The sequence below is a fragment of the Bubalus bubalis genome, chromosome 1, assembly GCF_019923935.1.
Source record: "Bubalus bubalis isolate 160015118507 breed Murrah chromosome 1, NDDB_SH_1, whole genome shotgun sequence".
Taxonomy (NCBI): Eukaryota; Metazoa; Chordata; class Mammalia; order Artiodactyla; family Bovidae; genus Bubalus; species Bubalus bubalis.
Genome location: NC_059157.1, coordinates 183647035 through 183674966, shown reverse-complemented (window position 1 = coordinate 183674966; position 27932 = coordinate 183647035). Strand labels below are relative to the sequence as shown.

Below are 27932 nucleotides of genomic sequence, written 5' to 3'. Positions count from 1 at the left end.
ACAAAGTTCAACATTCATTTCTAATAAAATCACTCAACATGAGTATAGAAGGGCTATACTTCAACATAATAAAGGGCTTATATGACAGGTCCATAGCTAACGTCATGTTCATACACAATCATGGAAAGCTGAAAGATTTTCCTTTACAATCAAGAACAAGACAAAGATGCCTACACTTTTATTAACCAAGGAGTGAAAGACCTGTACACTGAGAACTGCGATGTTAATGAAAGAAGTTGAAGAGAAGCAAATAGATATTTTGTGCTCATGGGTTGGAAAAAAATAATATTTTTAAAATGTCCATCCTACTCAAAGCAATCTACAGATTTAGTGCAATTGCTATCAAAATTTCGATGGTATTTTTCACATAATAGAACAAAAATTCTAAAATTTGTATTTTCTGGTGTTATCTTGGGGTTTCTCAGGTAGTACGGTGGTTAAGAATCCACCTGCCAATACAGGAGATACAAGAGACGTGGGTTCAGTCCTGGGTCAGGAAGATCCCCTTCAGAAGGAAATGGCAACCCACTCTAGTATTCTTGAATGGAACATTCCACGGACAGAGGAGCGTGGTGGGATACCGTCCATGGGGTTGCAAAGAGTCAGACATGACTGATCACACACATACACACAGTGTTATCTTACATAATCATTGTGCATTTATCAATACTAAGAAATTAACATTGATACATTACTATCAACTAAACGTCATTTGAGTGTAAGTCATTGCACTCAGTCATTTCCTAAGTTTATTAAAGTTTTAAGTTTATCAGACATGTCCTTGTTGCTCCTGATGGTTTTGAAGAATACTGGTCAGGTATTTTGTAAAAAGTTATTCAGTTAAAAAAAAAAAAAGTTATTCAGTTTGGATTTGGCCAGTATTTTCTCTTGATTCAATGGGGTTTGGGGGAAAATTGGAGGACAAACCAATTTTTGTAAGAATGCCATAAAAGTGATGTGTCTGTCTCATCACAGTTTATCAGGAAATGTATGATGTCAGCATGACCTAATACTGGTGATATCAGCTTTGGTCACTAGGTTAATTGATGTCTGCCAGTTTTCTCCACCATAAAGTTATTGCTTTTCCATTTCTATTCTACTTTCTATTCTCTATTTATTAGAAGAGAGTCACTAAGTCCAGCCCACACATAACAGGAGGGGAGTTAAGCTTCACCTCCTAGTGAAAGAAATAAAGAACTTTCAGACATATATTACAATATGTATGAAGCATACAGTAAGTTTTTGAGACATATCTATAAGGCAATGTCAAAGTCTAGCAGATCCAAAAATTCTTACAAATGAACTGCCGAGACAACAGCAACAGCAGAACGGCAAAGCTAAGGAGTTCCTACTTTTAAAATCAACAATGGATGGGAAGTTGCCAGAAAAGGACTTTAAAACTCCATTTGGTGAAGAGAAGTTCAATTTACTAGTAAACCAAGAAGTGTGAATTAAAGCAATGAGATACAAGGATTCACGCCAGTCACTCTTACGGACATGAGTTACAATGTGGATATGAAACTTCTGTTCTAGCTCAACTTCAAGAAGATTGTTGACACACAAGTTGGAATGGTTCCGATAGCCTACCCTGAAAAATGCTTCACAATGACTGGAATTCATTTGTAAAAACAACAAGGGAAATATCAGAGTTTTCCATTTAGTTCAACAACTTTAAATTCTTAGGCGAAAAAATTCAGAGACATCAGTGGTTCCCCTTGCTTGCGGTTTCTTAATCCACTCATCAACATGCACCTTAGCTTGTATGAGCTGGCCAAGGACTACATGAGTGGAAGCTACAGGAAAATATTCAAGGCACAATTTCTCCTGTCAGCAAAGCATATAAGAATCACCGAACACATCTCTGCCCATTGCTGTGTTATGGCAGATCTTGCCACCAAGAGTCTAAGGGGGATGGAAGTGGATAAACAGGAAATTCTTCAGGAAAACTGGATATTTTAGATAATATATTGTATCAACTCTTCTCACTCCCCTTTCTCTGGGCTTGTTATTTGCTTGTTTATTTGCTAAGTGAATAAAGGGATTTATTGACTGTGATTATGGACGAACTGATATTATGTGACTTCTGAGTCTGGGTCACAGAAGATGACACTGTTTCTGTCTGATTCTCTTGAGATCTTTGCTCTTGGAATTCAGCTGCTGTGCTGTGAGAAAGCCTGTGTATAGCACACTGGAAGTCTAGTGTAAGGAATCAAGGCCTCTGGCCTTTAGCCCTGGCCAAGCTTCTAAATGATGGCCAACACCTATCAGCCAGTCATGTGAGTGACTTGGAAATGGATCTTCCAACCTCAACTGAGCTTGCCCAGAAAATGCCGTGGAAAGAAGATTCAAGCTGTCTTTGTCAATTTCTGAGAGAATAAATTCATGAGCAGAATCATTATTGTTGTTTGAAGGCATTAGGTTATGAGGTGCTTTATTATTTTTAGTGGTGACTAGAATAGGCTTTGTCAGGAGGACAGTAAAGCGGAGTTGAGACTCAGCTCCTAGTCAGGGTCTCCATTGTAACAAGCTGACACTGTTCATTTTCCTTATTTAAGAAGTTTAAGAAGTGACTGAAGAGAAGTGGCTTGTGCAGCACGGCAGTCTGGTACTGCTTGCACGTGCATTTGATGGATGGAGCCCAAGAACCTGGGCCTCGGCTGAGAAGCTGGATCGGCAGCTTCTCTGTGTGCCTCAGACCCTCCCTCCATTCTTCCTGACTCCTCTTCTCCTGCTCGCCCCAGCCTTGGACCACCTTCTCACTCTAGCACCATCTTGCCATCCCTCCCATAATTCAGTGGTGTACAGGAGCCAGCTCAGACCAGCTCACAAGACTCCACTATCCACATCTCTTCTGAACCTCACAGAAACCAATAAATGCTTCAAGTTAGGGCTTCCCTTGCCATCCAGAAGACAGTTTACCAGGATGTCCAGCTCCCTTAGCCGTATTCTGTCTTGCCCATGAGGTGTTCACCAAAAGAAAGAAAGATCAAGATAAACATGAAAGTTCTAGACTTTGTCTTCAAAAGATTGGCAGACATAAATTGCCATATGCACAAGGCTCTGATGTAAAAGGGGTGAGCCAGGGTGAGTGTGCAGAGCATCAGCTGCAGTCTCAGAGAGTGGATGATGCTGCTTAGGATGGGAAGGATAGAGAAAAGTCTGACAAATGCCTTTCAGGCAGAAAGATCCAGTGCCCATGACTGAAGGAGGAGGGTATCCACTGGGGGAGGAGGGGTGGACGTGCATGGAAGTAGGCTGCAGTGTTATTAGATGTAAAATTTTCAAAATCTAATTTTTCAAACTCCATTTTGGTGTTTTTTCATTTTCAAAATATACTGAGAATTTGAAAGTAGTTGCAAGTGACCTGGGCCTTCTCTGACTCCTGAAAGCCCCTGAGAGCACTATAAGGACATGGAAGTATAGTCCTTCCAAAGGGAAGCTCTGCTCAGTGTCCTCCAGCTAGCTGAGGACAAAGTGTGAGTGTGTGTGTGTGGGGGGGGGCGGGGGGGGGGCGGGGATGTGCAATAAATCCACATGGCTGAGGAGGCAGTCAGGGTTCATGTGGTGAATGACCATAGGGAGGACCTTGGATTTTACCTTCTGTGGGATGAGAAGCTGCTGAAGACTGTTACATGAGGGGATGGTGTACAAGTTGGTTTTGCTGAAATAACAAAGAGCTCCAAAAATCTCTGAGATACTTATAAAATGTATTTCTTCTTCACATTACATGAGAACTGCAGGTGGCCTGAGCCTCTGCTCCAGGTTGCAAGCCTGCTCTGCTCCTGCTCCAGTGTCATAGGTCCAGGACCCAGGCTGTGTCCTGGTCTGAAATGAGCCTTTCTAGTGCTTAGAGAAAGAGCAGGGGCATGCGAGATCTTTCATTTCTGTGCATGGATTATTCTCTAGATGTGGCAGGAGGGCTCAGTAGCTGTGGCATGAGGACTTATTTGCTGTGTGACATGTGGGATTTGAGTTCCCTAACCAAGGATGGAACCTGCATCCCCCCTGCTGCATTGCAAGGCAGATTCTTAACCACTGAACCACCAGGAAGTCCTAAGGCTAAGGCCATCTTAAAAGAGCCTCCGGAGACTATCAAAGATGATGAAAGCCATTGGAACACAACCATTCACTCAAAGTGTAAAGTATCTTTTTTTAAAAAAGAATTTTATCCGAGTGTGGTTGATTTACAATGTTATGTTAGTTTCTTGTGTACAGCAAAGTGAATCATTTATTTTTGTCATTGTTGTTCAGTTGCTAAGTCATGTCTGATTCTTAGCGACCCCATGGACTGTAGCATGCCAGGCTCCTCTGTCCTTCACCATCGCCCAGAATTTGCTCAGATTCACGTCCATAGAGTCAGTGATGCTATCTAACCATATCATCCTCTGCTGCCCCCTTCTCCTTTTGCCTTCAATCTTTCGTAGCATCAGGGTCTTTTCCAATGAGTCAGCTCTTCACATCAGGTGACCAAGGTATTAGAACTTCAGCTTCAGCATCAGTTCTTCCAATGAATATTCAGGGTTGATTTCCTTTAGTGTTGACTGGTTTGATCTCCTTGCAGTCCAAGGGACTCTCAAGAGTCTTTTCCAGCACCACAATTCAAAAGAATCAATTCTTCGGTGCTTAGCCTTCTTTATGGTCCAACTCTCACATCCATACTTGACCACTGGAAAAACCATAGCTTTGACTAGATGGACTTTTGTCAGCAAAGTGATGTTTCTGCTTTTTAATACACTGTCTAGGTTATACATCAGAGAAGGCAATGGCACCCCACTCCAGTACTCTTGCCTGGAGAATCCCATGGATAGAGGAGCCTGGTAGGCTGCAGTCCATGGGGTCGAGAAGAGTCGGACACTACTGAGCGACTTCCCTTTCACTTTTCAGTTTCATGCATTGAGAAGGAAATGGCAACCCACTCCAGTGTTCTTCTTGCCTGGAGAATCCCAGGGATGGGGGAGCCTGGTGGGCCGCTGTCTATGGGGTTGCACAGAGTCGGACATGACTAAAGCGACTTAGCAGCAGGTTATACATATACATAAACCTACTCTTTTTTAGATTCTTCTCCCATATGGGTCATTACAGAGCATTGGGCAGAGTTTCCGGTGTTATACAGCAGGTTCTGATTATTATCTGTTTTATATATAGTAGCGTGTATATGTCAACCCCCCAATTCCAATTTACCCCTCCTCCCCTTACCCTCTGGTAACTGTAAGTTTGTTTTCTACATCTGTAATTTTATTTCTGTCTTGTAAATAAGTTCATTTGTACCGTTCTTTAGATTCCAACATGTGAAGTCTCTTATGTCACAGGAGCAATGCATGCTGCTGCCGCAAGCAGCCTCTGTGCAGCGAGGGGCTGAGTAACAGTTGGCATTGGAAAGATGCTTTCATCATTGTTGCCAACCCATCTCTCAACCCAGCTTTGAGCTATCCATGTTTATTTCCCAGACTTTATGGTTTGTGTGGAGTCCATGACCATGACCCCAAGAGCAGCTAACGATCAAAAACTCTTTCCTTTTTGTTTCCCCTCTGCCCTGTGATCTTCCTGCTCCAGTCCCTTTAGGCCTTACCCTGGGGTTTCTCGCATTCCCTCTGATTTTGGATTGGGCAGAACCCCTATGAGTTTTAGCTGCTGTTCTTAGATTGGCCCCCTGTGCTTTTCAGCGAGTACCTGTTGACTGTTTTGAGGGTCTTTTGTTGTTTTGTCTCTCAGTCACTCACTCCATTGACTCTGCTTCTTCTCACACAGATGCTGACATTATGCAGGTCATGTGGCAATTGTGATTTGTCTCCATATACTTGTACCTTGAGGCTCAAGGAGATACTTTGTCACCTAACTTTGTTGAAAATGTTGGCCCTGGTTTTAAGTTTTGCTATCTAGCTGCTCTGTTTTACATGAGGATTCAAGGAAGATACAGAAACTATGCTCCCAATGTAACCACCATTTCTCCCCAAATACTCAGAACTAGCATTCTAACAAATTCCTTGGGAGATTTGTATGCACATTAAAGCTTGGGAAGAACCACTACAGATTCTGGGATATGATTGGCCCTTAATAGATAGTAGTTATTAATATATACTTCTTAAAATTTGTTCAAGCAGCCCCAGAGACATTCATCATATTGACTGAGTTTATGTTGATTTTTAACATTACTACACTAAAGACTTTTGTTTAGGGTAACATATTAAAGCAAAACCTGCTATACTTGTATTCAATTTCTATTACTCTACTTATTCAGCTGCTTAAATTATATATACTTTTTTCCAGATGAATATGTTAGGGTAGTCCTTGCTTATACCAAGTAAACATATTATCTAGAAGATCAGTAAAATTTCCATCACTAAAGTCATGCACCACTGTGGGGTAGGCTCTTCTTTGCAGAATCAGGGCAAATTTCAAAGAGTAAAATTTATTCATCTTGAGACAAGACAAAGTCAGAGTTACATTTGCAATTCATTATCAATCTGTGCTTCAGAAATCCTCTGGGCAGTTCTGGTCGATTTGGACAGATGGCAAGTTTATGGAATTCAGGTATAATTTGCTTCATACACCTGATCCCAGTCTTCCCTTTCACTGCCACATTCACCCCCTCAGGGATTTATTTGTTTACTTCTTCACAGTTGGCTGTATTTTGCAGGGGGTGGGGGTGGGGGGAAGGAATGCAAGTTGCAGACTTCTAAGTAAAATATATCTCTTGTTTTTTTCAACTCATCTCCTGTCCCCTGACCGTTCCCTGCTGTTGCATTGCCATATTTAAGACCTGGGAGTCAAATAAGAGAAGAGCTTTCAAAAAGGATAGAAGTGATGAGTTTGAGATAATGTAATTATTCCCATGTAGATATGCCTGGTTGGAAACTGGAGAAAATTAAAACATAGACATATAGCTACATATATGTATAGTCATTAGAATACAAAGTATACATAGTAGATAGATTGTAAAACTGGTACAGGATAATCAAAAAATCTTTTGCCCCAAATGTCATCAAAGTTTCTACGATCATATTGTCTCATATTTCATTTACTGGCTCCCGTGCCAGATAGGTGCACTGGGACCATAGCAGACCCCTTTCCACAAGTTCAATTCAGTAGCTCAGTTGTGTCTGACTCTTTGCGACCCCATGAATTGCAGCAAGTTCAGTTCAGTTCAGTTCAGTTCAGTCGCTCAGTCGTGTCCGACTCTTTGCGACCTCATGAATCACAGCAGGCCAGGCCTCCCTGTCCATCACCAACTCCTGGAGTTCACCCAGACTCATGTCCATCGAGTCAGTGATGCCATCAGCCATCTCATCCTCTGTCGTCCCCTTCTCTTCCTGCCCCCAATCCCTCCCAGCATCAGAGTCTTTTCCAATGAGTCAACTCTTCGCATGAGGTGGCGAAAGTACTGGAGTTTCCGCTTTAGCATCATTCCTTCCAAAGAAATCCCAGGGCTGATCTCCTTCAGAATGGACTGGTTGGATCTCCTTGCAGTCCAAGGGACTCTCAAGAGTCTTCTCCAACACCACAGTTCAAAAGCATCAATTCTTCGGCGCTCAGCCTTCTTCACAGTCCAACTCTCGCATCCATACATGACCACAGGAAAAACCACAGCCTTGACTAGACGGACCTTTGTTGGCAAAGTAATGTCTCTGCTTTTGAATATGCTATCCCAAAGTCTCCGTGTGCTGCAGCACAGTCAATATCAGTAGCTCAAAATAAAATAGGTAAATGGAAAGCAGCATGCATTCAGTGTAGCTGAGAGGATTTCCAAAAAAGGGAGTAGTTTTGCATCAAAATTGATTACTGAGTTGTCCTCTAAATCTAATTGTTCCATGATCTATCTAGCCAGATAGTTCCTCATCTTTTTATAACCCCAATACATTCGTCAAGTATGACTCAGGTAGAATTATGTCTTCATGAAACCCAGATTTGACTTTGTGAATAGATGTTTATAATTTTAATGAAGTCCATTTATCAGTCCCTAACTTTATGGTTCATGTTTTTTGCATTTTACTTAAAAAAATCTTTGCTTACACCAAGATCAGGCAGATGTCTACCTGTTTTCTCTTTTATGACTCTATTTTCATTTAGACCCACCTTTAATTGGTTTTAGTGCTTGAATATGATGTGAGAGAGGCATTTGTATGTAATATTTTCCATATGGATGTTCAACTGTCCAAGCATAATTTATTAAAAAGATCATCTTTCTCTCTACCACAGTGTAGTTTATCTTTGCATTAGTCAACTAGTTGACTATGTGCAGATCTGGTTTGATCTGTATTTTGTTCCACTGCTATATTTTTTTCTTCCTTGCCAGTATCATACTTTCATAAGAAATGTAACTTCATAATAATCTTGCTGTTTGGTAATACAGAACCTCCAAACTTATTCATCTTCAGTTGCCTTGGCTACCCTTTTCCTTTTGTAATTCCATGTAAACTTTAGAGTCAGCTACAAAAATGTCTGCTAGGATTTGGATTTATATTGCATTAGATCTATAGATCTTCTGGGGAAAATTGATATCTTCAGAATATTGAATGTCCCAATCCAAGAGTGTGAATTTATCCCTCCTTTTTTTTTTTTAAGATCTTCTTTAATTTCTCTCAGCAGAGTACTAAGGCTATAGTGAAGGGTCTTGCACATGTTGTGTTTAATTTATTCCTACATATTTGACATTTTGTGATGTTAATGTAAAGGACATTTAAAATTTTGTTTTTAAAATTTGTTTGTCTCAGGCTTATAGAAATGACCTTTGTATCCAACAACCTTGCTAAATTCAATTGTTAATTCTAGTAGTTTGTAGTGTCTTTTGACCTTTTTGATATCCATAATCATGTTGAAATGCTTAATGACAGTTTGTCTTCTTTTTAATCTTCACATCTCACTTGTTTTATGTTCTTTTGTCCTTTCTTGCTTTTTTGGTTTTAATTTAATTTTTATTGTTTGATTTTTTTCCCTCTAGTAACTGGTTAGTTTTACACTTGTCAGTTATACATTGTTTTACCATTCTTCTGGTGGTAACTCTGCTGCTAATGCTGCTGCTAAGTCGCTTCAGTCATGTCCGACTCTGTGCGACCCCATAGATGGCAGCCCACCAGGCTCCCCCGTCCCTGGGATTCTCCAGGCAAGAACACTGGAGTGGGTGTTGGTAACTCTAGCAGTTACAATATGCATTCTTGACTTGGCTTCCCTGGTGGCTCAGATGATCGAGAATCTTGATTTACTACTGTCTAGTAAAAATTACCAGGGCTTCCCTGATGGTTCAGTGGTAAAGAATTTGCCTACTAATGTAGGAAACATGGGTTCGATCCCTGAGTTGGGAAGATCCCTTGGAGAAGAAAATGACAACCTACTTTAGTATTTTTGCCAGGAAAATCCCATGGACAGAGAAAGCTGTCCGGCTACAATCCATAGGGTCACAGAGTCGGACATGACTTAGTGACTAAACAACAACAAAAATTACTACTTTTACCACTTTTTTAGTAATGTTAGGATCTTATGATACTTTATTTACCCTCTTCTGTATTTTGCATTATTTTTGTCAAAAGCATTATTCTATGTCATTTTAAATCCCACAAGATAGTTAATATTGTTTTATTGAGTTCGTGTTGATTAAACATATTTAAAAGTTACTTTTTCCAGTGTTCTTCACTCCTTCTTTCATTTCTTATTTCTGTCTGGGATCATTGTCCATCTGTTGGAAGAACTCCCTTTTAGGATTTTAGTGCTTTCCTGTTGCCATGAATTCTCTCAATTTTTCTTTGTCTAAAAATGTGTTTGTTTCACCTTTATTTGAAAGAAATTGTTTTTCTGGGTATAGAAATCTAAATATGTGCATCTATACCAAATACCATTTAATAGTCTTACAGATAGATGAAAATTTATTGAGCTTCAAATAATTTTCATAGTTTATAAAGTTGACATTGAGTTTGCTGTTCTAGTCAATATCATGTAATTTCTCCTAACATCCCCTTATTTCTGCTGCTAAGTCACTTCAGTTGTGTCCAACTCTGTGCAACCCCATAGATGGCAGCCCACCAGGCTCCCCCATCCCTGGGATTCTCCAGGCAAGAACACTGGAGTGGGTTGCTATTTCCTTCTCCAGTGCATGAAAGTGAAAAGTGAAAGTGAAGTCGCTCATTAGTGTCCGACTCTTAGTGACCCCATGGACTGCAGCCCACCAGGCTCCTCCAGGCAGGCAAAAGTACTGGAGTGGGGTGCCATTGCCTCCTCCTACCAGGCAAAAGTACTGGTGTGGGGTGCCATTGCCTTCTCCGCCCCTTATTTCTAGTGTTCTATAATGGGAATAGTCTCATATTTGAAAAGAAAAATACTTAACTCAGGAGTCAGTTTAACTTAAACCAAGTCATTTAACTTCTCTGAGCCAGTTTCATCATGTCAAAAAGGGGGAAAATATGTTATTGGCTCTATTTCACTGGGAAATTATGAGGCTCTGTTGAGATCTGTATGAAAGCGCTTTGTAATATGTAAAGTATCAATCATTAAAAAATTTTTAGTATTATTATTTACTGGAACAGAAACATTTTCAATGTATGCATCCAGGATTTTCTTACAAATGCACATTTTGTTGAACACCCACAAAATGATTAAAAAGACAGTATTCATGTATGTATGTATATATTGATAATATACTTTGCCTTTTATGTTTGAAGTTACATAAAACACAGGTACACAAGGTCAGTGGCAAATTTATTTCTGATCTTTCAAACAACTAATAAGAAAAGGGAGACCTGGCTAGTTATATAATTAAAAATACCCAGAAGGTAAAATTAACCCATTATTCAGGAGAAAAATTCTTTCCTAACACTAAGTTCAGGCAGAAATTTCCCCTTAGTTTTCTTAATGATGTAGATTATTTAAAATATTTTTCTACTGGTTTAGAGATGAGTGATTTGCATAGTTATTACAAATTACTGTTGGACTGATCTAGAACCTTAATATTCTGTTTCATACTCCTGAAGGGAGAATTTATGCACATTAATATGAGCTGCAGGCAACCACTCTCCCACCCTATTTGCAAATGGATTCTATTTAGAAAACTAATAAAGATGTCAGCTTCCTTTTCAAAATTCTTGGGCACACATTAGAGGGAAGGCTAGGCTAATAGATTTAAATTTCATTTTGCATATATAACACTAACTGAACTGCCTTAGGAAGACAGTTTTTATCTGCATTTTATTTTTCCTTCAAAGTGGTTAATTCAAAGATTCCTTACTACCTTTATCAAATATTTATTGAGCCCCTACTCTGTATAGGCATATTCCTGTTGGATTGTTTGCTCTCCTCTGACAAAAGGTGTTCATTCAGACTTGCATTTTGTGCTTTCTTCTTTCAATTTTTCCTTTTTTTTTTTTAATAAACATGTATTTAAGTAGAAAACAAAGTGTATGTTAATGCCTCACATCCAGTGCCCTAGCACATCTGAGGTTTTGTACTTTGTATGATGATCAAATTTAAAAGAGGACATTTATTCCTCATTCAGATTCTTTGACTGTGTCTTCAGGTCCCTGGCATGCATTTTGTATGAGATGTGCTGCATGAATCATGCATTCACTGGCTCCAATTTCTTATCCATTGTTTTAAAAATTGTTGAAGGAGACACTCCTTCTCTCCCTGAGAGATACCCAAGACAGCTGAATGCCATTATGGAAAGGTATGGAAAGAAATGTATTGCTGCATAAACAATTTTAAATTTTGCTTACATTTTAGTTCACTTGAAAAATAATCTTCTTTTTAAACATTACAGCATGTTGAACAAGAGTCCTTCATTGAGACCATCTGCAATAGAAATTCTAAAACTTCCTTACATTGATGAACAACTACAGGTATTTAAAATGAAAGAGGTACTGGGAAGTACATATTAGCATTTATATATCTTCTAGGACTTGAAGATGTGCTGCATTAAAGAATCAGTCAGAAAGAAGAAACAAGAAATTTTTTAAAAGCTGGGGGAAATTGTTAGTAGTCAGTCTCTTTGCCAAAGAAGGTGTATGGACTCCAGTTCCCTGGTGCCCCAGATATGAGAAGTTAGAATTGTAATTTTCTCCCTAACAGCAATATCTGTCTTTAAGAACTCTTGACTCACAAATCTTTCCTCGATACTTTGTAAGTGTATTCCTGCCAGTATAACAATGTTCTACTAATGATGCAAAATCTGAAGGTTTCATTAGGCCTTTATTATTCTACTCCTTTATTTTGTATCCTAATAATACTTTTTATTGCTTAGCTGAGTTTATTTTGTTTTCCTGTAGATTAGACATTCTGATGCAGAGAATCTGCCTTCAATGGTAAGAAAACAGAAAATGATATCCTCTCAGGAGGTTTTGTTTTTGTTTGTTTTAGATTTTATAGGCTTTTATAATCCAAATCCATCAGGCAGATTTCCTTTAATTTTATGAATAATTTTAAGTGGACCCATAAAGCAGTCATTCACCTTCACAAATGGGCACACCTTTTCACCAGTATCCAGTTCTCAGTCCACAGCAAGCAGGGATGCTGACTTGATGTGCAGTTGTTAGTGGAGCACTGAGCACTGTGCTGACTCTCCAGGGCTGGGGGGAGGTTGGTTAAATGACAGGCATAGATATGGCTTCTGTCCTTTGAAGCTTGACTGCTAGTAAGAGGATCCAATAACCGAGTAAAAGTAAGCAAGTAAATAAAATAATTGTAAACTATCAGAAACACTAAGAAGAAAGAAAACAGGATGCTGTGAAATACAGTAAAGGAAGGGCTTTGTTGGTCAGAGAAGGAGCAGGTTGACGTTGCAACATCAGTGAGACAGTGAGAAGCAGCCAGCCCTACAGAAGCCTGAGTGAGAATGTTGGGATCACATGGAGTGGGTGCTACAAAGCTCTGACTTTGGTGATATTCCCTGGAGGAGGAACCCCTAAAGATGTGAGATGAGCATGACAGGAAGAGGAGGTGGTAGGAGCTCCCTGCTGCTTGTAGCTCTCCCTGATCATAGCTGTCCTCTTGTCTGAGGGCAGACTTCTGAGAAGACGCTGGCTATTGTGATCAAAACCACAATGAAGGGTATGTGAGCTGACAAACAATTCACAAGGTATCCAATGGATTCCCTGGGAATGGGGTGAGACAAGTGAGGCATTTGCCCTGGTGCAAAATTAAAGAGGATGCCCAAAACTCGGTAATCAAAATAAACTATGTTGTAATGCAATGTTTAAAAAATCCAAAGTGATGCTAATAAAAAACCCATAGTAGCAAAGTACCAAAAGTTCAAGGACAGGATCCAACAAGGCTAGGATTAAGGTGAAGGTAAAATGAAGCAGGACACTGCAGAGCTTTCCCAGGGATGAAAGTCCCTCCATGTCCACTATTACTGTAGAAAAAGGCTTTTTTAGTCTCCTAGCTCTCGCCTGAGTTCCAAAATGCAGACTCAAACCATTACTAATTAGAGAAATGAGGGAATGCAGAAACAAAAGAAAAGCAGTCAAGCAAGAAAAGTAAGATAGCCTAGACCCCCTACCCAGGTGGTGACTATATGATGACCACCAGTACGTAGACCTCAGACTGGTTGATGATTAAGATTTCCAAAACACCACCCTACCTGTCACCTCACCATCTACTAATCCTAAGAAGTCTGTGAGCTGCAACCATCAACCCAAATGTGGCCTTTAAAAAACCTTCCCTAATGTCATGTACACACTGCTATATTCAAAACGGATAACCAACAAGGACCTATTGTTTAGCACATGGAACTCTACTCAAAGTTATGTGCCAGAGTGGGTGGAGGTAGGGTTTGGGGGAGAATGGATACATGTACGTGTACGGCTGAGTCCCTTCACTGTTCACCTGACACTACCACAACATTGTGAATCAGCGGTATGCCAATACACAAATTTAAAGTTTGGGGGAAAAAAACAACCCTTCCCTGAAAGCTATCAGGGATTTTGGGTCTTTTGAATATTAGGTGCCCATACTCCTTTCTTGGCACCCTGCAATAAACACTGTACTTTCCTGCACCACAATCTGGTGTCAGTAAATTGGTTTTGCTGGCAAGTAGACCTAAGGTCAGCTTGAAAAGAAAGTGAGGTGGAATGGTGCAAGTTCAGGACTGGATTTGATATTGTATTCTCCAAGGCTTTTTGTCATTAATTAAAAAAAATATTATTGTATTAAAATATTATTTATCTTAGTTACTGAGTTTCTTGTGCCCCTTAAATTTGCACCTGAGAGGTGAGTGCCCTCTTACCCTAGTCCTGGCCCTGGTGATGCTGAAACTTAGCCTCTGTGCACCAGTGCTGAGTCAGATGTTGGAGACAAGAGCTTTGGGTAAGGTAGAAAAGAATAGCTTTATTGCTTTGTCAGACAAAGAGGGACACAGCGGGCTCATGCCCTCAAAACTGTGTGTTCCCACCCAGGGGTCCTGGTGGCTCAGACAGTAAAGTGTCTGCCTACAATGCAAGACCCGGGTTCAATTCCTGGGTTGGGAAGATTTCCTGGAGAAGGAAATAGCAACCCACTCCAGTATTCTTGCCTGGAAAATCCCATGGTTAGAGGAGCCTGGTAGGCTACAGGCCATGGGGTCACAAAGAGTCAGACTGAGCAACTTCACTTTCACTTTTCACTTTTTTGCAATGGCTCAAGGCTGGGGTTACTGATAAGGGTCAGGGTGTGTGCAGGGCTCAAGTGATCTCCTGATGAGCTTCTGTGGACCCTGAAATTATCCAACTGTGACCTTCTCTGTGGAATGAGGAATGCTTCCTCAAGTAGTTAACATCTTCCATGTATTCAGGGTTTTAGTTCTGCAGAAGAACTCAGAGATACTGTTATACGCATCCCTCGACGGGGAACCAGGGCTCCGCCCCAAGGCTGCACTGTTGTGTTTTGCCTACTCCTCCCTTGTCTCTGCATCCCCTCCCTTCCCTAATCAACAGCTATTTGAACCTGCCCTTTGGAATCAGGGAAGGTCATGGAGGCTGAGTCTATTCCCTGTAAATGAGAGAAACAGGTGACACAGACTTTCTTGCCCAGGAGCCCCATAAGTTTCTGCTTGGTTTCACTGGGAGTCAAGACATTGTCCACTAACAGCCCTGAGGTGGGAGAAAGCTGTGTTCTTGGAGCTGAGAAAAGGCCTATATGTGTCTTTGTGACTGGAAGTGAGAGAGCAGGCAGAGCAATATGAGGTTAGAGAGGTGGGCAGGGGCCTGACCCCACAGGAGCTGCTGTGTAATGTTTTAAACCCTTTACAGAAGGAAAAATGTTACTGGTGGGTTTGATTTCAAGCCCCAGACACGGTCAATAGTATCACACATCAGAAAAGGCCCCTGGTCATTTTATGCCTCTTCATCCCTGAAGAGGATTCTTTAAGGCATGTTATGGCTGTTCTTTTTTCAGGACCTGATGTGTCGATATTCAGAAATGGCCCTGGAAGACAAGAATTTGAATAGTCAGGAGGAGGCAGCTTATATAATTAATGCTGTGTAAGTAATTGCTTTATTTAAAAAAAGCCCATTGAGTATAAATGTTAAATGCATTTATCTTAAAAAATCTATTAGCGATAAGCTGACTGCATGGAGTATCCTAGAATTCACTTAAGTCTTGCCAAGAAATTAAGGAGCTTCAGTAACTTGATGTTTCAAATCCCTTTGCCCCAGGTAGTAGCAAATTGAAACCATAAAAGGTTAAACCTCTACAAACCTCTACAAACCATAAAAGTTTAAACCTCTACAAAGCTACAAAGCTTACAGATCTGCAGGGTAGCTCTGCAGTTGCACTGTAAGTATATAAAGAAATTTATCTTTCAAGCATTTAGTGACATTTATGCTTATGAACATTCAGATTAAGCATAAATGGCTATCACATATTGTTTGTTTAACAGGAACTGGCAGAGTATCTATTGAAAAGTCGACATTGTGGAGTCTTGGGACGATTGAAAATAGGCCAGAATTTACTTTCTTGAGATGTACATAAGAACTAGAGAATGTGTGTTTCATATTTTCTCTCCTGCCTGATTCAGAGTTCCTATGCCATAACTTACAAGAGCCTAGAATACTATTTTATGTCAGAATAGCCATGTGCAGCTGTGCAGGCTGTTACTGCACAACTCCAGAGGGCACCACTGAGAAGACCAAATCTATAATTTTGCTAACGGAACTGTATTTAATTTTGTGAGGACCCAATGAGAGTGACAGTCCCTCCCAGAGTTGTGTAAGGCTGTGAAGTAAGAACTTTAGCCATTAACAGCTTGATCTTCAAGGCCAGATTACACAAATTTGCTTCTCTATCTCCCAGTGGTTTCTCAACTGTGCTGTGTTTGTCTTCCATATCCACATTCAAACTGAGGGAACTGGTCCATCAAAGGTATTCAGTCATTTTTTAATGCATGGTTTCCAGTTAAAATACCCTGTACCTTAAGAGATATATCTTTAGGCATGCTCCTGTAACCTAGTTTTCTTGGGTTACTACCTAATTTTTCAAGAGTGCTTGAAACTTCTCATTTTATTTTGTTAACAGGATACGTGACAATAGTAGATACCTTATTTTTAAAATAATGGACTTATTTGAGCTATCAATTTGCACTGTAATTGTGGAACAGTTTGCCTAACTGTGCTTACAATTTAGTGTGCTCGGATTCAATTCTTTGGGTGGTCTTTCACATTATGAGATATTGATTTCAAATTGTCACTGTTATTTTCAAGATATATGACTCTGTTTTGAGGGTTCTTTTTGGTCTTACAAAGACTAAGGGCATATGTATTCCTGAAAACTGCATGGCCCCTGGAGGTTCTGGTCCAAACTATATTCCAGAAGAATGAGAACTGCCTAGCAATCATTAAAATTTCCTCATAGTGTTTCTTCAGGAGGGAGTTGAGTGCAAAAGGCATTCCACTATTGGGCTATAATCAAGCCAAATGCCATTAAGAATGTGGCTGCAGACCTTTCAGTACATTTAACATATGCACATTACTTTAACTGAAGAAAGAGGCTCTTGAATAATATTGGCTAACATTTTCAGAGGTAATGACCATATGCTTTGCTCTGTTATAAGCTCTTTGCCTGAATTAGCTCATTTAACCTCAAAGTGACTGTATAAAATAGGTACTATTATTAGTATTATTTAAATGATCATAGAGAGCTTAAGTAACTTGTCTAAAGGCATATAGCATGTAGCCTAATGCAGGAAACCCTGGTTCAATTCCTGGGTTGGGAAGATCTGCTGGAGAAGGGATAGGCTACCCACTCCAGTGTTCTTGGGCTTCCCTGGTGGCTCAGATGGTAAAGAATCCACCTGCAATGCGGGAGACCTGGGTTCTATCCCTGGGTTGGGAAGATCCTCTGGAGAAGGGAAAGGCTACCCACTCCAGTATTCTAGCCTGGAGAATTCCATGGACTGTATATTCCATGGGGTTGCAAAGAATCAGACATGACTGAGTGACTTTCACTTTCACTTTGAGAGCTAGGATATGAACCCAGTGAATGCTCTTAACCACGCAATTAATCACTATGCCATGAAAATACCTGCTGGGGAGGGGGGGCTTTCAAGATGGCAGAGGAGTGAGACGTGGAGATCATCTTCCTCTCCATAAATAAATAAAAAATACGTCTGTATGTGGAACAGCTCCTACAGAGCATCTACTGAACACTGGCAGAAGACCTCTAAGGTAATCTCCATGTAACAGGGTAGGGCAAAACAAATCAGAAAAAAAAAAAAAAAAAAGGGATCAGGACAGGGGATCAGGACAGCACCTGTGCTTCAGGGAGGGATCTATAAAGGAGGAAAAGTTTCCACACACTTGGAAACCCCCTCATGGAGGGAAATGGGGGCAGCTTCAGAACCTCAGAGGGGAGCACAGCAACAGGTGAGCAGAAGGCAAAGCAGAGAGAATTCAGCACAGGGATCAGTGCCGACCAGCACTTCCCAGCCTGAGATGCTTGTTTGCATGCCTGCCATGGTGAGTCGGGGCTGGGTGCTGAGGCTGTCTTTGGAAGTCAGGCCCCAGGAAGAGGACAGGTTTAACTGCCATGAAGATAGACTGCTGCTGCTGCTAAGTCGCTTCAGTCGTGTCCGACTCTGTGCGACCCCATAGACAGCAGCCCACCAGGCTTCCCCGTCCCTGGGATTCTCCAGGCAAGAAAACTGGAGTGTGTTGCCATTTCCTTCTCCAATGCATAAAAGTGAAAAGTGAAAGTCAAGTCACTCAATCGTGTCCAACTCTTAGCAACCCTGTGGACTGCAGCCTACCAGGCTCCTCTGCCCACAGTTGAGGGAGCCCAGGGGAAAGCCTGGGCCAGCCAGAGAGACAAGGGACTTTCTAACTTTGAATGCTTGCAGATGGCAGGACACCACCTTTATAAGTGCCAGAGGCATGATGGGCCACTGCTGCAATCTGTGACCCCAGGAGTGGGTGTGAAGGCTGCTGCAACTACCATCAAGCTGTGAGAAGGCAGGTTGCTGCCCATACCTTACTGGGAGCCTGTGTAGTCTAGCACTGCCGAGGGACCCACAAGCTGGGGCCAACTTCCATGGGAAAGCATATTACTTGCCTCAGGCTGTAGCAAATCCCTGCAGGCCTCTGCTACCACAGACACTCCTCACATATCCCAGCTGTGTCTGCTGTACCTCTCCTGCTCCCCAGCCCGACTGAGCAATGAGCCTTATGCAGCTGCTGCATTTGCTTCCCTGGTGGCTCAGCTGGTAAAGAATCTGCCTGCAATGAGAGAGACATGGGTTTGACCCCTGGGTTGGGAAAATCCGATGGAGAAGGGAGCGGGCTACTCACTCCAGTATTCTGGCCTTGAGAATTGCATGGACTGTACAGTCTATGGGGTCACAAAGAGTTGGACATGACTGAGCGACTTTTCACTGTCTGGGCTGGGAACAAACAATGGAATGTGGCCTACAAACAGAGGTGGGGCCAAAACCAATGCTGAACACGAGGAGCTGTGTGACCAAAGAAGAGGAAGGGAATTCACCTCTGTAGCTTCGGGTGCAGCAGGTTAAATCCCCGCAATTAGCTTGAGGCTGTGGTCTTTGGTGGCAATTGTGGACTTTGGGGGCAGTTGTGGACTTTGGAAGCAAGTACAAGCTGGAGTAAGACCAGATCCGAGTCTGAGCTGACTCCACAGTGCCAGCAGGTCCAGAGACCTTCCTAGAAATATTAGAGGACTTTCTGAGTAGGTAGATTGGCTGGAGCTCACTATGTGGCAAGGACAGGTAAGGCCATAGGAAAATATTCTTCTTACTACCACTCTCTCTTTTTTATTTTTTCATTTCATTCTGTTGTTGTTCTTTTTTTTCTATTAGTGCTTTAATTTTTTGTTTTTACTTACTTTTTCCTTTTTAAATGCTTTTTTAAAAAAATTATTTTATTGTATTTTTCCCTTTTTCTACAGTAGTTTTTCATTATATTGTATTTTTCCCCCGTGTTTTTGGTTTTGTATTTTTGCTACTCTAGTTTTTAGTGTTTGTTTTCATTTGTATGTTTGTTTATTGGTTTGATTGCCTCTTCTTTGTTGGTTCCTCTTTTTATTCTTTCTTCTTTTTTCTTTGTGTGAGTTTCATTGTGTGTTCCTGTATGTTTAGTGTTGCTTTTACCATTTGTCATGGGGTTTTGTCCATCCATTCTTTTTGTTTGTTTGTATGTTTGCTTGATATTTATTCTATTTCTTTCTTTCTTTTTCTCTTCTGTGCTATGTGGCTTGTGGAGTCTTTGTGCTCCAGCCAGGGTTTGACCCTGAATTTCCAAGGAAGTGGAAGACTGAGTCTGGAACATTGGACAACAGCAAACTCCTGACCCCATGGAATATTAATCAATAAGAGCTCTCCCAAAGCTGTCCATCTCAATGCTAAGACCTGACCCCACACAAAGACCAGCAAGCTCCAGTGCCAGATGATCACACCATACAACTAGCAAAACAAGAGCACAACACTACCCGTTCACAGACAGGCTGCCCAAAGGCATACTGAGCTCACAGACTCCCCAAAACATGCCACTGGACATGGAATTACCCTTCAGAGAGACAGGATCCAGCTCCACCTACCAGAACACAGGCACCAGTCCCCCCACCAAGAGACCTTCACAAGGTACTGGTCTGCCCCCACCCAGTGGAGGCGGAAGTAAGAGGAACAACAGCCTTGCAGCCTGAGGAAAGAAGACTTCAAATACAGTGAACTAAACAAAATTAAAAGAGAAATATGCGGCAGATGAGGGAGGATGCTAAAAATGAAAAAGGCCAAACAAATGAAGAGGAAATAGGCCGTCTGCCCAGAAAAGGACTCAGAGCAACGGTAGTAAAGGTGATCCCAAATCCCAGAACTAAAATGGAGGCACGGACTGAGAAGACATGGGGACCTATAAGAAACAAAGGAGAAATAAAGCTCAGGGCTCCCTTGCTCAATCAGGCTGGGGAATAGGAGAGGTACAGCAGACACAGCTGGGATGTGTGGGGAGTGCCTGTAGTGGCAGAGGCCTGAGGGGATTTGCCACAGCCTGAGGCAGGTCATGCGTTCTTCCAGGGGAACTGGCCCCAGTTCGTGGGTTCCTTGGCAATGCCAGACTGCACAGGCTCCCAGAAAAGTGTGGGCAGTGGCCTGACAATCAACGATGAGCACCATAATGACTGAAATAAAAAATTCTAGAGGGAACCAATAGCAGAATAACTGAGGCAGAAGAGTGGATAAGTGAACTGAAAGAATGGTGGAAATAACTGAAGCAGAGTAGAATAAAGAAAAAAGAATGAAAAAAATGAGGACAGTCTCAGAGACCTCTGGGAAAACATTAAGTGTGCCAACATTCGAATTAAGGGGTCCCAGAAGAGGAAGATTAAAGAAAGGGTATGAGAAAATATTTGAGCAGATCATAGTTGAAAATTTCCCTAACATGGGAAAGGAAATAGCCACCCAAGTACAAGAAGCTCACAGAGTCCCATAAAGGATAAGCCCAAAGAGAAACATGCCAAGACACATATTAATCAAAATAACAAAAATTAAACACAAATAAATATTAAAAAACAGCAAGAGAAAAGCAACAAATGACATACAAGGGAATCCCCTTAAGGGTAACAGCTGATCTTTAAGCCGAAACTCTACAGGCCAGAAGGGAGTGGCAGGATATACTTAAAGTGATGAAAGGAAAAAACCTTCAGCCAATATTTCTCTACATAACAAGAGTCTCATTTAGATTTGATGGAGAAATCAAAAGCTTTACAGATAAGCAAAAGTTAAGAGAATTCAGCACCACCAAACCAGCTTTACAACAAATGCTAAAGGAAATTCTCTTGATGGGAAACACAAGAGAAAGAAAAGGCCTACCAAGAAAAAAAAAAAAAAAAACCCTCAAAACAATACAGTAAATGGTAATAGATCATATATATCAATAATTAATTCACTTACATTGTAAATGGATTAAATGCTCCAACCAAATGACACAGACTGGCTGAATGTATACAAAAACAAGACCCCTATATATGCTGTCTACAAGAGACAATTTCAAACCTAGGGACATATACATCACTGAAAGTGAGGGGCTGGAAAAAGATATTCCATGCAAATGGAAATCAAAAGAAAGAGACAAAGAAGAGACAAAGAAGGACACTACATAATAATAAAGGGATCAAGAGATCAATCCAAAAAGAAATTATAACAATTATAAATATATATGCACCCAACATAGGAGCACATCAATACATAAGGCAAATGGTAGCAATTATAAAAGAAGGAATAATCAGTAACACAATAATAGTGGGGGACTTTAACACTCCACTAACGCCAATGGACAGATTATCAAAACAGAAAATTAATAAGGAAACACAAGCCTTAAATAACACATTGGACCAGTAGACCTAACTGATATAGGACATTCCATCCAAAAGCAGTAGAATATGTTTTTTATCTGGAACATTCTCTGGGGTAAATTATTTCTTGGGTCACAAATCAAGCCTTGGTAAATTTAAGAAAACTAATACAATATCAGGCATTTTTTCTAACCACAATGCTATAAGATTACATATCAATTACGGGGGGGGGGAATGTAAAAAACACAAACACATGGAGGCTAAACAGTGCACTTCTAAATGACCAAGAGGTCACTGAAGAAATCAAAGAGGAAATTTTAAAGATATCTAGAAACAAACGACAATAAGAACAGAGCAACTCAAAACTTATGGGATGCAGTAAAAGCAGTGCTAAGAGGGAGGTTTGTAGCAATACAAGCCTATGTCAGAAAACAAGAAAAACATCAAATAACCTGGCCTTATACCTAAAGCAACAAGAAAAAGAAGAACAGAAAAACCCCAAATTTAGTAGAGGGGAAAAAAATCATAAAGATCAGAGCAGACATATTAAGGGCAGGGAAAGATAGAGGGCAGGAGGAGAAGCAGGCATCTTGGACTCAATGGACATGAGTTTGAGCAAACTTTGGGAGACAGTGAAGGACAGGGAATCCTGGCATGCTGCAGTCCCTGGGGTCACAAAGAGTCAGACATGACTGTGAACAACAACAACAAGAGCAGAAATAAATGAAAAAGGAATGAAGAAAATAATAGCAAAGATTGATAAAACTAAAAGCTGGTTCATTCCAAAGATAAACAAAATTTACAAACCGTTAGCCAGAATCACCAGTAAAAGGGGGAGAAGACTCAAATCAATAAAATAAGAAATGAAAAAGAATTTACAAAGGAAAACACAGAAACACAAAGGATCCTAAGAGCCTACTATGAGCAACTATATGCCAATAAAATGGACATCCTGGAAGAAATGGACAAATTCTGAGAGAAGTATAACCTTCCAAGACTGAACCAAGAAGAAATAGAAAATATGAACAGACCAATCATAAGCACTGAAATTGAAACTCTGATTAAAAATCTTCTAACAAACAAAATTCCTGGGCCAGATGGCTTGAAGGCAAATTTTATCAAATGTTTAGAGAAGAGCTAACACATATCCTGCTCAAACTCTTTCAAAAAATTGCTGAGGGAGGAAAACTCCCAAACTCATTCTACAAGGCCACCATCACCCTGATACCAAAATCAGACATAGATGTCACAAAAAAAAGGAAATCACCAGCCAAAATCTCTGATGAACATAGATGCAAAATCCTCAACCAAGTTCTAGCAAACAGAATCCAACAACACTTTAAAAGTATTCATACACCATGATCAAGTGGGTTTTATCTCAGAGATGCAAGGATTCAATACACACAAATCAATCAATGTGATACACCATATTAACAAATTGAAAGATAAAAACCATATGATCATCTCAATAGATGCTGAGAAAGCTTTAGACAAAATTCAACACATCTTAATGATAAAGAAAAGAAAACTCTCCAGAAAATTGGCATAGAAGGAACTTACTTCAGCATAATAAGGGCCATATACATCAAACCCACACCAAACGTTATTCTCAATGGTGAAAAATTGAAAGCATTTCCTCTAGATCAGGAAAAAGACATGGATGCCACGCTTCTCACTGTTTTTCAATATAGTTTTGGAAGTCCTAGCCACAGCAATCAGAGAAGAAAAAGAAATAAAAGAATCCAGATTGGAAAAGAAGAAATAAAACTCTCACTGTTTGCAGATGACATGATGCTATACATAGAAAATCCTAAAGATGCCACCAGAAAATTACTAGAGCTAGTCAGTGAATTTAGTAAAGTTGCAGGGTACAAAATTAATACAAAGAAATCCCTGGCATTCAAGTAGAATGCCTAGGAATAAGCCTACCTGTAGAGACATAAGACCTGTTTGCAGAAAATTGTAAGACACTGATGAACGGAATCAATGATGATGCAATGGAGAGATACACGATGTTCTTGGATTGGAAGAATCAATATTGTGAAAATAACTATAGTACCCAAAGCCATCTACAGATTCAATGCAATTTCTATCAAATTACCAAGGGCATTTTCCACAGATATAGAATAAAAAAATGTTATAGTTTGTATGGGAACAGAAAAGACTCCAAATAGCCAAAGCAATTCTTGAGAAAGAAAAATGGAGCTAGAGGAGTCAACCTTCCTGACTTCAGACTATACTGCAAAGCCACAGTCATCAGTACAGTATGGTACTGGCACAAAAACAGAAATGAAAAACAATGGAACAAGATAGAAATTGCAGAGATAAAGCCTCACACATATGGACTCGTTATCCTTGACAAAGAAGGCAAGAATATACAATGGAGAAAAGACAGCCTCGTCAAAAAATGGTGTTGGGAAAACTGGATAGCTACACATAAATTAGAATACTTCCTAACATAATACACAAAAATAAACTCAAAATGGATTAAAGACTTAAATGTAAGCCCAGAAACTATAAAGCTCTTAGAAGAAAACATAGGCTCTTGAAAGAAGCATAGTGTATTAGAAAACATAGGTTCTAAGAAGAAACATAGGCTCTTAAAAGAAACCATCGTGTCGAAACACTCTTTGACATAAATTGCAGCAAGATCTCTCACTCACCTCCTAGAGTAATGAAAATAAAAACAAAAATAAGCAAGTGGAACCCAATTAGACTTAAAAGATTTTGCATGGCAAAGGAAACAATAAACAAGATGAAAAGACAACCCTCAGAAGGGGAGAAAGTAATTGCAAATGAAACAGCTGACAAAGAATTAATTTCCAAAAAGTATAAGTAGTTCATACAGCTCAAAATCAGAAAAACAAACAACACAATAAAAAAATGAGTAGAAGACCTAAACAGATTTTTTCCAAAGAAGACATAAAGATGGCCAATAAACACATGAAAAGATGCTCAACATCACTCATTATTAGAGAAATGCAAATCAAAATCACAATGAAGTATCACCTCACACCAACCAGAATGGCCATCGTCAAATACTTACAAACAACAAATGCTGGGAAGTTTGTGGAGAAAAGGGAACCCTCTTACACTGTTGGAAAGAATGTAAACTGCTACAGCCATTATGGAGAACAGTGTGAAGGTTCTTTAAAAAAAAAAACAAAAAACAGGACTAAATCTACCATGTGATGCAGCAGCCGCACTACTGAGCATATACCCTGAGAAAACCACAATTCAAAAAGATACATGTACCACAGTGTTCATTGCAGCACTATTTACAATAGCCAGGACATGGAAGCAAGTTAGATGTCTACTGACAGATAAATGGATAAAGAAGATGTGGTACATATATATATTACTCAGCCATAAAAAGAAGGAATTTGAGTCCATTCTAGTGAGGTGGATGAACCTAGAACTTGTTATGTAGAGTGAAGTAAGTCAGAAAGAGAAAAACAAATATTGTATATTAGCACATATATATGGAATCTGGAAAAATTGTATTGATGAACCTATTTGCAGGGAAGGAGAGGAGACACAAACAGAGGGAATGGAGTTGTGGACACAGCAAGGGAAAGAGGGTGGGACAAATTGAGAAAGTCACACTGACATATATAGAACACTATCATGTGTAAAATAAACAGCTAGTGGGAAGCTGCCACTATATAACATAGGATGCCCAGTCTATCACTCTGTGATTACTTAGAGAGGTGGGATGGGGGGAAGGGAGGGAAGCTTATGAGGGAGGAGATATATATGTATAATCAGTCATAATTATATATATATTATATATTATTATAATTAATAATTTAATATATAATTATATAATATATAATTATATATTATAATTATTATATATTATATAATTATGACTGATTTGCATTGCTGTATGGCAGAAACCAACAACATTGTAAAGCAATTTTCTTCCAATTAAAAAATAAATAAAATATTAAAAAATATCTACTGTGTGAAGCCTAGAAGACAGGGCATATTCAATAACATTTAGCTATTATAGTACTGGGGCTTCCCAGGTGGCTCAGTGGTAAAGAATCTGCCTGCCAATGCAGAAACTGCAGGAAACACAGGTACGATTCCTGGGTTGGGAAGATCTCCTGGAAGAGGAAATGGCAACCCACTTCAGTATTTTTGCCTGGAAAATCCCACGGACAGAGGAGCCTGGCGGGCTACAGTCCATGGGGTTGCAAAGAGTTGAATGCAACTGAGCATGCACATTCTAATAGCACCATTTTGGGATTCTTTTATGTGTCCGGCACTATATATACATTATCTCATGTAATACTCATGATAGTCCGTTGGTGGCTCAGATGGTAAAGTGTCTGCCTACAATGCAGGAGATCCAGGTTCGATCCCTGGGTTGGGAAGATCCCCTGGAGAAGGCAATGGCAACCCACTCCAGTACTCTTGCCTGGAAAATCCCATGGATGGAGGAGCGTGGTGGGCTACAGTCCTTAGGGTCGCAAAGAGTCAGACACGACTGAGCGACTTCACTTAATAGATGAGAAAACTGAGGTTCAGAAAGGTTCAGTAACTTGCTTAAGGATGCAGAGCTAATGAATGGGAGAGATGGGATTCCAACCCTGTCTAATTCTAAATTTGTGTCCTATTCATATTGTTACTTACTCCTTCATAGTCAAGATCCTAATTTATCTTACACTATGAAAATCAGTCATAGGCAGTGAAATGAGCAGAAATTTGCAAAGTACAAAATTTGCTTTTAAACAGAAATCTAATTTTAAAAATATTGCCAATTAACCACAGTACTGCTTGGCTAATTACCTACCCAGAGTTTATTAGTTTTTGCTTGGCAAGTCTTGAGATCTTTTTGCCTTTTCAGTAGTGTAATGATACTTCTGTAAAATACTTGTTTAATTTTTCTGAGCATGTTTGGGATGGGTTACATGTGGGAATCTTTATTCTTATAGGCAAAAAAAGATTCACCTGCAGACCCTGCGGGCACTGTCTGAGGTGCAGAAGATGACACCAAGAGAGAGAATGCGGGTGAGGAAGGTCCAGGCAGCTGATGAGGAGGCCAGGAAGCTGAAGTAAGTGACCTTCCCCTAGTGAACGCTGCCTCTCAGGGCTCTAAAAGAATGTGCTAAAGAAAAGCAGAAACCACAAGAGAAAATTAAAATGTACATTCTTATGTATTTATTAATTTTTTCTTTCACTCATTCACTCAAAATATGGTGATTAGATGTCAGACAGTATTAATATCAAGCTTTCAGTCTTATGTGAAAAGAACGATTGACTATCAGGGAGGTTATTAGGAATGAAAATACAGAGACAACCTCCAGACAAAGCCTCCTTTTTGCTGATATCTTCTTTACATAGCCCTGTGAGGGGTGATAAGGCGGCCTCACTATTCTGTCCATACTCCCCAGGGGTTTGCTAAACCCCCTCTGCCTGGAGTACTGGCTGCTCTCTAGGGAGAAGAATGTATCTGTAGAAAATTGTTGTCTGTAGAGACAAGACTGAAGATTGATGCTGAAACTCCAATACTTTGACCACCTGATGTGAAGAACTTACTCCTTGGAAAAGACCCTGATGCTGGGAAAGATTGAAGGCAGGAGGAGAAGGGGATGACAGAGGATGAGATGATTGGATGGCATCACCAACTCAATGGACATGAGTTTGAGGAGGCTCCGGGAGTTGGTGATGGACAAGGAAGCCTGGCATGCTGCAGTCCATGGGGGTGCAAAAAGTCGGACACGACTGAGCGACTGAACTGAGAGAGAAGACTGGAAGCAGCTCTGTTCTGCGAAGTGAAGCCCTTCGCAGTCTGGGGGCAGTGCTGCTTGTATGAGATCACTAGTCTTCAGAGTTTACACATGATAGGGTTCTTCCAAAGAACCCCAGACTCCCAATTTCTCAAAGACTAATTTTTCAGCTGGTAAGTAGCCCAATTGACTGATTTTTGTTCTTTCTTCCTCTGCCTTTTTTTTGAAGCTTAGAAGCCCCAACCAAGAACTAGAGAGACAAAAAGGCCTGAAAATAAAATCTGTCCATTTTATGACCTTGTTAATGTATCTGACCTCTTAATGAGGGGAAAAGAGGAGAGTGAAAAAGCTGACTTAAAACTCAACATTAAAGAAATAATATCATGGCATCTGGTCCAATCACTTCATGGCAAATAGATGGGAAAAAGTGGAAGCAGTGACAGA

At 40.3% G+C, this 27932-nt stretch overlaps 1 protein-coding gene across 20 annotated transcripts in view; it reads left to right on the top strand.

The window, feature by feature from the left end:
* NEK11 (NIMA related kinase 11) overlaps positions 1-27932 on the top strand; it is a 267287-nt gene that overhangs the window by 98909 nt on the left and 140446 nt on the right. For 15 of the 20 annotated variants that reach the window (XM_044947220.2, XM_025291924.3, XM_025291906.3 and 12 more), the window contains 5 exons: positions 11501-11650; positions 11744-11822; positions 12249-12284; positions 15352-15437; positions 26694-26813. In XM_044947220.2, coding sequence (XP_044803155.2) covers positions 11501-11650; positions 11744-11822; positions 12249-12284; positions 15352-15437; positions 26694-26813 — 471 coding nt within the window. The remainder of the gene's footprint in view (positions 1-11500; positions 11651-11743; positions 11823-12248; positions 12285-15351; positions 15438-26693; positions 26814-27932) is intronic. The other 5 variants (XM_025291940.3, XM_025291915.3, XM_025291900.3 and 2 more) reach the window with 2 other exon arrangements.